This window comes from Myotis brandtii, unplaced genomic scaffold (assembly GCF_000412655.1).
Source record: "Myotis brandtii unplaced genomic scaffold, ASM41265v1 scaffold493, whole genome shotgun sequence".
In the NCBI taxonomy this organism is placed as follows: domain Eukaryota; kingdom Metazoa; phylum Chordata; class Mammalia; order Chiroptera; family Vespertilionidae; genus Myotis; species Myotis brandtii.
The window spans coordinates 2,587,039-2,597,137 of record NW_005368827.1 but is presented as its reverse complement, the minus strand read 5'-3'; the positions used below and the strand labels follow the sequence as shown (position 1 = coordinate 2,597,137).

Sequence of the window (10,099 nt, the reverse complement as noted above, 5' to 3'; positions counted from 1 at the left end):
TATTTTTTTTTTCAAATATAAAAGGTATGGTAAAAGTATCCCAGTTTGGTTGTTAAGTAGAAAAAGGATTTCTTCATAATAAGCCATAATTATCTAACCTAAACTAAAGGTAATTCAGTGATTATCTTTACTGAAGACATTGCCATCTTGAGAACTCTCTTACAAAATGAATTGGTGAGTGTGTGTGTGTGTGTGGGGGTGGGTGTGTGTGTGTGTGTGTGTAACTGAAATTGCCAAAAGGAGGAGGCTGAGTTTGCATGTGGAGAAAGAGGAATAGAAGGTCATTTTATAAATGTTGAAGCCACAGAATAAGAAAAAAGATCAGGAAAAGTACCATATGGAGAGGATGAGAAACAGAATGATGAGTCAAAGAGAAAGGGCTGTAGTAGGAAAATGTCAGTAAGATTTTATGTATTATTGTAATTATACTGATTTTTGAGCAACAATTACTTGGAATTGCAATGAATAACATGGCAATTTTCTTTTCATAATAAAACTGCTACACTTTTAGAAATTGTGCCACAATTTTTTGTATTCACTCGATTTTATCTTTTCAGTGGGACTTCCTCTGACCATTTAATATCAAATTGTAAACTAGCCCTATTCCTGACACTCATCATCCTTATGGGCTTAATTTTTCTCATATGTTAATGTTCAGATAATTATAGTGTTGATTTGAAGCATAAAAAGATAATGAAAAGTTTTGGTGGTGGCCTTTGTATTTTATATATTTCTATACTAGAGGCCCGGTGCATGAGATTTGTGCACTAATGGGGGGCGTGGTCTGCAGGGATAGGCCACTGAGGGAGCACTGCTCATCTCTGTCTGCTGAGCAGCTGTGGACCTGCCCTCTGAGGGTCTGCTCCCTGGTCCGGCATCTTCCGTGGAGCAGGAGCACTTGCCTCTCCAGGGGACCCAGTTGGGGCCGGGCCCAGGGACAATAGCACTGAGTAGACCTCAGTCCCTGGCAGCCATTGAACCTGCCTCCCAGTCTCCGGGATCAGCTCTGCAAGCACTGTAGCCTGGCCTAGGGCATCTGGAAGAGGTGGCAGGAAGCGAGGAGGAGGAGCCTGGGGCGAGGACGTGATGATTGCAGCCCGGGTTCCTGCTCCTAGGCCCAGGGTTTGCAGCAGGAGCAGCCACTCATCCCAGTCAGCCAAGCGGCACTCCCGCTGTGTTAGTGCACTGACCACCAGGGGGCAGCTCCTGTGTTGAGCATCTGCCCCCTGGTGGTAAGTGCACATCATAGCGACTGGTCGACCGGTCATTCTGGTCATTCTGCCATTCTGGTTGTTCCGCCATTCAGTCGCTGGGCTTTTATTATAGAAGATGTGATTTAGCCTAAATTGTATTCATGAATAAGCATCACTAACCTACTATGCAAAATAACTAGTTTGTGTTATTGACAACTACGAAGAAACACTGAAGTCTAGTCATTAAAAATTATTTTTAATAAAGATGCATTAAAAAAAAAAAACACCTTAGGATGTTAAGTCAAAAGACCCCAATGATTGCAATAAAACTGAACCAGTACTGTAAGAAAGTAACCTGATTTGAAATTTCTCTCCAAAATTATACTAAAAAACTCTTAGTATCTTAGCATCTGGGTTTCCTGACTACATGCCTGATGACCCAAAGCTCCTTCCTGAATCTAAATCTAACTCTCATTTTAACTTTATGCTTGTAGAAACGATTCACCAGGAACTGAACGATTTTTCATTTAAACTTGAGAAGGGAGCTCTATCCATTGTGTCAAGCAGACATGTGCACTTTTGTTAATCAAAACAGAGAATTTATGATTTTCCCACTTTAGCATAATACAAAGGCACAAGGACCATAACTCCATTCAATTCACCATCATGAAGTCTATGAAGAAGTCTGGCATCTTACCTATAGGTTGAGTTCTTTTGTGATAGATTCGGAGTCCTCGAGCATTTTCCATTTTAATGAATGAATGCATATCTGTGGCATTAAATCGGTTTATCCTTATGATGTTGAAGTTATCAGAAATGGTTGCATATAAATAGTCTTCAAACACAGTTATACCATATATATATTTTTTTTTTCAAATATAAAAGGTATGGTAAAAGTATCCCAGTTTGGTTGTTAAGTAGAAAAAGGATTTCTTCATAATAAGCCATAATTATCTAACCTAAACTAAAGGTAATTCAGTGATTATCTTTACTGAAGACATTGCCATCTTGAGAACTCTCTTACAAAATGAATTGGTGTGTGTGTGTGTGTGTGGGTGTGTGTGTGTGTGTGTGTGTGTGTGTGTGTGTGTGTAACTGAAATTGCCAAAAGGAGGAGGCTGAGTTTGCATGTGGAGAAAGAGGAATAGAAGGTCATTTTATAAGCCACAGAGCCACAGAATAAGAAAAAAGATCAGGAAAAGTACCATATGGAGAGGATGAGAAACAGAATGATGAGTCAAGGCTGTAGTACTGTAGTAGGAAAATGTCAGTAAGATTTTATGTATTATTGTAATTATACTGATTTTTGAGCAACAATTACTTGGAATTGCAATGAATAACATGGCAATTTTCTTTTCATAATAAAACTGCTACACTTTTAGAAATTGTGCCACAATTTTTTGTATTCACTCGATTTTATCTTTTCAGTGGGACTTCCTCTGACCATTTAATAAATTATTGTAAACTAGCCCTATTCCTGACACTCATCATCCTTATGGGCTTAATTTTTCTCATATGTTAATGTTCAGATAATTATGTTGATTTGATGAAGCATAAAAAGATAATGAAAAGTTTTGGTGGTGGCCTTTGTATTTTATATATTTCTATACTAGAGGCCCGGTGCATGAGATTTGTGCACTAATGGGGGGCGTGGTCTGCAGGGATAGGCCACTGAGGGAGCACTGCTCATCTCTGTCTGCTGAGCAGCTGTGGACCTGCCCTCTGAGGGTCTGCTCCCTGGTCCGGCATCTTCCGTGGAGCAGGAGCACTTGCCTCTCCAGGGGACCCAGTTGGGGCCGGGCCCAGGGACAATAGCACTGAGTAGACCTCAGTCCCATGGCAGCCATGAACCTGCCTCCCAGTCTCCGGGATCAGCTCTGCAAGCACTGTAGCCTGGCCTAGGGCATCTGGAAGAGGTGGCAGGAAGCGAGGAGGAGGAGCCTGGGGCGAGGACGTGATGATTGCAGCCCGGGTTCCTGCTCCTAGGCCCAGGGTTTGCAGCAGGAGCAGCCACTCATCCCAGTCAGCCAAGCGGCACTCCCACTGTGTTAGTGCACTGACCACCAGGGGGCAGCTCCTGTGTTGAGCATCTGCCCCCTGGTGGTAAGTGCACATCATAGCGACTGGTCGACCGGTCATTCTGGTCATTCTGCCATTCTGGTTGTTCCGCCATTCAGTCGCTGGGCTTTTATTATAGAAGATGTGATTTAGCCTAAATTGTATTCATGAATAAGCATTACTAACCTACTATGCAAAATAACTAGTTTGTGTTATTGACAACTACGAAGAAACACTGAAGTCTAGTCATTAAAAATTATTTTTAATAAAGATGCATTAAAAAAAAAAAACACCTTAGGATGTTAAGTCAAAAGACCCCAATGATTGCAATAAAACTGAACCAGTACTGTAAGAAAGTAACCTGATTTGAAATTTCTCTCCAAAATTATACTAAAAAACTCTTAGTATCTTAGCATCTGGGTTTCCTGACTACATGCCTGATGACCCAAAGCTCCTTCCTGAATCTAAATCTAACTCTCATTTTAACTTTATGCTTGTAGAAACGATTCACCAGGAACTGAACGATTTTTCATTTAAACTTGAGAAGGGAGCTCTATCCATTGTGTCAAGCAGACATGTGCACTTTTGTTAATCAAAACAGAGAATTTATGATTTTCCCACTTTAGCATAATACAAAGGCACAAGGACCATAACTCCATTCAATTCACCATCATGAAGTCTATGAAGAAGTCTGGCATCTTACCTATAGGTTGAGTTCTTTTGTGATAGATTCGGAGTCCTCGAGCATTTTCCATTTTAATGAATGAATGCCTATCTGTGGCATTAAATCGGTTTATCCTTATGATGTTGAAGTTATCAGAAATGGTTGCATATAAATAGTCTTCAAACACAGTTATACCATAAAATTGTCTGACCTATAAAGAGGGACAAACATAACTAGATTTTTAATTATGCTGCTTTCAACTTCGAAGAAAAACAGATTGCTATGTACTAGTCTGAACAATTCCCTTAGTAGCAGAGTCACACCATATTATTGTTCATTTACTCTAAAAAAATTAACACTGTACTAGTTTAAAAAAATAATCTGAGAATAAAACATACAGTAGTGGATAAAGCAGTTGCAAATGCATGGGAGAAAATTTTATTCAGGTTTCATTAAGAAAACATGCTCAGTGGCTACTTTTTGAAAGCTAGCAAGAAGCAAACCTTTAAGTCTATTCATTAATATTCATATGGCACTGATATAAAATTGGAGGTACTTTTATGGGCTTTTTGCTCATATAGACATGGATATGTAGAATCTTCAAAAGCATAGCTCTGTCTGTGAAAGAACTAATGCTAAGGTACTTTTAAAAAATTCATTTTATAAATTAAAAATCCCATTAAAAAAATCCCAAGTTACAATTAGATTAATACTTGCCCAGCATGGAAATAATAAGTGATGAAATCACATATTTGGAATAATTGTAAAGAAAATGTCATCATTTCACTAAGAAATCACATTCTTTCTAAAGCCTATTCATAATGGAAATGGAACTGTTTGCTTGAAAGTAACAATGTTTATTGCTATCCATGACACTTTAATAGTGGAAATATCCTCCTTGGTAGAGGTCTTGGAGATTGTGGGGAAGAATAGAAATCTTGAAGTCAAGGAACATTTCCGGTAAAATAGAGAAATAATGAGTATACTGGTTTTCCCATTAAAGGCACATGCTAGGCCTTTGGGTATTCCTTGTGTTACACTTAAATTAAAATGATTCTGGCTCAGGATATGGTAGAGCTGTCAATTGGTTTCCTGTAGAAATTTTGATAAAAAAGCATTTGTCACTATACTTTGGTAATATATTGTATTTTGGAGCACTTTTAGTATAGATTTATAGTTAAGAGAACTTGAGAAACTAAGTATGGTTTGACTGTAAAATATTTATAGAACATATTACAATTTTTTCTCTTTTAATCAGGAAATCTTGTTAGTTCTGTATTTTAAGCAAAATCATTGGATTTTTTTATTTCTCAAGCATCTATGATTCATCATTACTATTTCTGATCTTCTCATGTGAGACATGAGTAGAAGAAGATTGCATGTTGTTGTTTTTTTTTGTTGTTGTTGTTTTGTTTTTTACCATATCTCATTTCTTCATGTCTAGGCTAAAAGTGAAAGAGTAGAATTAATGGGTTGAATCATTCAATGCTAAAGTGCAAATAATCTTTTTTTGTTGTTGTTGTTAGCATAAGTTTGTGTGTGTTTGTGTGAGCATGCATGTATATACTAATATATTTTCAATATAGCTGACATCATATTAACTAAATATACCTATGGCCCAATTTCGCTCAGGGTATTTTTTTTTTCTATAAAAATTACAAACCTTCCATTACCATCATTCTGATGCATGTTTGGCTCAAAATTTGGGGCCAGTCATCTAGGAGTGTATGGTTGTGATATACTCACATTACACTCTACATAACTGACAATCCACATCCCATGACTACCAAGGGGGCATTTGAATTCATCAGAGTAGAAAACAAGATCACAATAATAGGATCAAATTTTACTCACTGTCTCCCTGCCTGCCTTCAGAAGGGTCTGTTCCCCATAAAGTAAGTACATGTTGCCTGCTCTGTTAACTACCTCCAGTAGAGGTGGAAGGAGTTTAGAGTGGTGAATAGACCATTCTTCCTACAGCCCAAATTCTTCAAAAATGTATCTGTTGGATTACAGAGTGGCCAACTAATTTACATGTCGGATTACTTAGTGGCAGGCCAGCAAAACCAAACAATACAAAGGAAAAAGTAAATGGATAATAAAAATTTCAGACATTCAAAAACTTTATAGTCATGGAGAGAATAATTTGAATTCCTTATCCTTGTTTAAAAATTTTATTATGTATAGGTAAAAAAGAAGGTCCATCATAACCATTTTAGGACAGTTGAAGGTGAGAAATATCTGGCCTCAACGCTAATATTGGAAACTTTATTTTTTTTACCACCCAGATTAGTGCATTTGTTTATTTCCTAAGGAAAGGGAAAGAATTTCATTGTCAAAAGTTAATTAGAAAGGAAAAGTAACTTAAAGGGATAATTACAGAATATTTTTGCTTTGCATTGCGAAAGAAAAAGATTCATTTTGCTAGAATAAGATTCTCACATGAAATTAGTGCAATAAGTGAGGTAAAATTGAATTTGAAAAGCTCTACTACTGAATAAGGCTCATTTCAATTTAGAGATTTCCTGTGAGGTGTTTACTGACTGTTATTTGAAAAAAAATAATCTTGTAATCCAGCAAGGGAGAAACTATACAGTTTTGACTATCTGTATAGTTTTTGAATTCCGTGAAAATTTTGAATTCAGTGAAAATTTATTTCAAAATTTTTACAGAAATCTCATTTTAGGAAATACTTGAATATACCAGAAGGAAAAATTTAATCCAACCTATTAAAGCAGCGGTTCTCAACCTGTGGGTCGAGACACCTTTGGGGGTCGAATGACCCTTTCACAGGGATCGCCTAAGACCATCGGAAAACACATATTGAATATATAATTACATGTTGTTTTTGTGATTAATCACTATGCTTAAATTATGTTCAATTTGTAACAATGAAAATACATCCTGCATATCAGATATTTACATTACAATTCATAACAGAAGCAAAATTACAGTTATGAAGTAGCACCGAAAATAATTTTATGGTTGGGGGTCACCACAACATGAGGAACTGTATTAAAGGGTCACGGCATTCGGAAGGTTGAGAACCACTGTATTAAAGTAATACTTTTGGAAGCAGGCATTTGCTTTTGTTAGCAAAATATCTCCAATGACACATGGAACAAATCCTAGTTCTTTTTTTTTTTTAATAAATAAACTACTTAAATTAGTGTTTAGTAAGTGGGCCACAACATCTGTCATATTTTAGTATTTTCCTTTCTTACTAGTCTAGCATTTTTGTTTTGGTTGTTTGGTGTTCCTGTTTTATTTGCGTTGTTTTTGTTTTGTTTTCTGTGCTGTGTTGTTAATACAGGGAAGGAAACAATGAGAGACATATCCAATATATAGAATGCACTGCGAAAAGAACATTCTCCCATCTAGGAAATACATCATAATTTTATGACCCATTGAAGCTTAACTTCATAAGGGATTTTCAACATTGAGATTTGGGGCCTTCTTCTTCCTATGATAGCATGCATTTTATTACCTTAGCTGTATTTTTCTAACAAAATTATACTTACTTGTCTGCCTTGAATAATAGTATGTCTGTTTTTTCCTTGGTAGTCCACAACTTCCACATAGTCCAAGTAAAGATCTACCCAGTAAACCAATTTGTTGACTAGGTCTAGTGCCAGTGCAGCTGGCTGCTCTGTCTTTGAATCAATTATCCTTGTTCTGTTTATGCCATCCATGTCACACCGCTCCACTTTGGCCACATTCCCATAGTCAGTAAAGAAAAGTTTTCTGTTGAAAGAAAACTAAATGTTAAAGTCGAGGAGAGATAAAAGCATATTCAGTAGAACCATCTGTAAAAAACAGAACTTTTCCTTCTAATTTACTTCACTGGTTACATCTGTTAGCTTCCCATAACCATTTACATATAATATCACTCATAAACAGAGAAATCTGTTAATGAATATTGCGGGGCATAAGGGAGCAGGTTAACCAACAACTGTAAAATTTCTCCAAAACGAATGATTATGGTGGGTTTATTTTCGTATTAGGGGAAATGTTTCTTTAAGCCTCATAGAGCCCATACATATACAGCACAGAAGATGCATGCAGCCCATTTGGTACAAGCTTCTGCAGTGAGCCCAGTCACCAGGCCAGGGCACGTGAGCTATCAGGCTTTATCTTCAACCTGCTTTTCAGATTGGCTGGTCCTGTCTGTCTCCTATAAAAGCTATTATGTGGAGCTCAAAGATGCTATGCGTGGTTGTGAATCGCAAACCTGCGATGGAATTAAGCAGATGGAAAAAACAAATGTGTTGTTTGTAGCAATGGAGATAAAACATACATAACTCCCCCCAAACCAATCCCAAATTCTTCCAAATATTCCCCAAACACAAAATTTCATGAAAGAAATGTGGGCCATTTCTCCTCATTTTCTCCTTCTGCATCTAGAAGAAAAGGCCGAAAAGCAATGTTGACCTCTGAGACAAAAAAACAAATCCAATTCTTCCATGAAGCACTAACAGTGTCTGTCAAAGGTTGAAATACCTCCAGCACTTGTGTCTAATATTTAATTAGTATTCTGTACGTTTAGTAAACACAAATCAATTTCAGTTAGGCTGACAATATTTTAACAAGATTACCTATTCATGAGACTAAATTACATTTGTAAGTAGAAGACCATTTGCCTTGACGTAAATACAATCTCAAGAATAATCTGATTTACAGTGACTGAGCAATATTAAGATTACCTAGAGTACAGAATATTTGATTTTACAAACTCGGTGAATTAGTTTTTGGTTACTTTTCTCAACATCCTTGCATTATCTAACAGTATGGGGTATCTTTCAAGCTTAAAAGTATTATTTAACTTTAATTTAGCTCTTTCTGCTATGGGAGGCTTTGACTAATTGTTAAACATTAATGCGCACTATTCTGTGATAGAGCCAGGTTTTATCATGAGTATATATTTCACCTAATGTTCTTGAAAGATCAATTTATCACAGTAAGTTAAAAATTATTTTTCATGTGACATTCCATTCAGGTGAAGAGCTTCCTATTCTAGTGAGAAGTAAGTAAAAGAGCATATGGTGCTGTTTTATTGTCATGCTAAATGCTCAAACCTCTGTTTCTAAGCATCTCTCTCTCTCTTTCTCTCTCTCTCTCTCTCTCTCTCTCTCTCTCTCTCTCTCTCTCTCTCTCTTCTTGCTTCCATTTTACATCTCCTCTTTCTTAATTTTCTTATAGCTATCTCAAGTCAAGTTGCTATAAGGAGTACCCGGTTTCTCTCTCCCTTTCTGTAGAATACTACCCATTATTCCTGTTATCTGAGGCTCTCTTTCTCACCCTATAACCAAATGCATCTTCTTTTATAAGTTTCTCTTTTAACTTGTCCATTTCACAGAACTGAAAAAATGCTGATGTGCAGGTAGCCTGGCTTTGGACACAGAGCGTTGGAGGCTCTGGCTCACTATGTTTAGTGTGACATATACATACATATAGATAGATAGATGATAGATAGATAGACAGATACATAGATAGATAGATAGATAGCGATATGAAGCTGGTGATTGTAACTATCTACATGCTGATAAAGAAAAAAGGTGAGCCTGGAGAAATAGAGAATTCTCTGAATCACCTTGAGATGACTTAATCAGAGGTGACATCAAAGGAAAATAGAGAAGAATGCCAAGACAAGTTCCATGGAAGCATGCTGTTAGAGAAAAAAAAGAGCAAATAAGTAAGATCAGAGGTTATGGTCAAAGAAATAACACTGAATCTCATAGAAGTCTAAGAGAGAAAAGTTCCAGGATAAAGGACAGGGTGTCTGGGTCAATCACTTCATAAAATAAAGAAAAAAAATGAATATAGATTAAAAAGATGCCCCTGGATTTGTTTTTTCTTAGAATACTAGAAATTGCGGTACTTCTGTTTGAGAATTTTAATTATAGAAGAGTGGACCAGATGATGATGAAGGAGCTTAAGAAAATTTAAATTATTTGGCCAAGGTTTTCATTGATATTGACCTACTATTGTAGGAATGATGCAGCGATTCTTATATGTATCCCAGGTCATAATACAAATGGTTGAATAAGTTTCAACCAAAGTACGGGAAAAAGTATAAATATAAAATTAATCAACATGTTACTGTTTTAATGAAAGTAAAATCAACAGACTAGGAGGACTTTGGGTGTGTGAAATGGCACCGAACTACAAGAGACAAAGAATCACC

At 36.6% G+C, this 10,099-nt stretch overlaps 1 protein-coding gene across 1 annotated transcript in view; it reads right to left on the bottom strand.

Moving 5' to 3' along the window:
• Positions 1-10,099, bottom strand: part of LRP1B (low density lipoprotein receptor-related protein 1B) — a 1,756,854-nt gene that overhangs the window by 779,616 nt on the left and 967,139 nt on the right. The window contains exons 8-9 of the mRNA XM_014548045.1: positions 7,437-7,659; positions 3,955-4,126 (exon numbers count right to left, since the gene is read on the bottom strand). Of these exons, the coding sequence (XP_014403531.1) occupies positions 3,955-4,126; positions 7,437-7,659 (395 nt within the window). The remainder of the gene's footprint in view (positions 1-3,954; positions 4,127-7,436; positions 7,660-10,099) is intronic.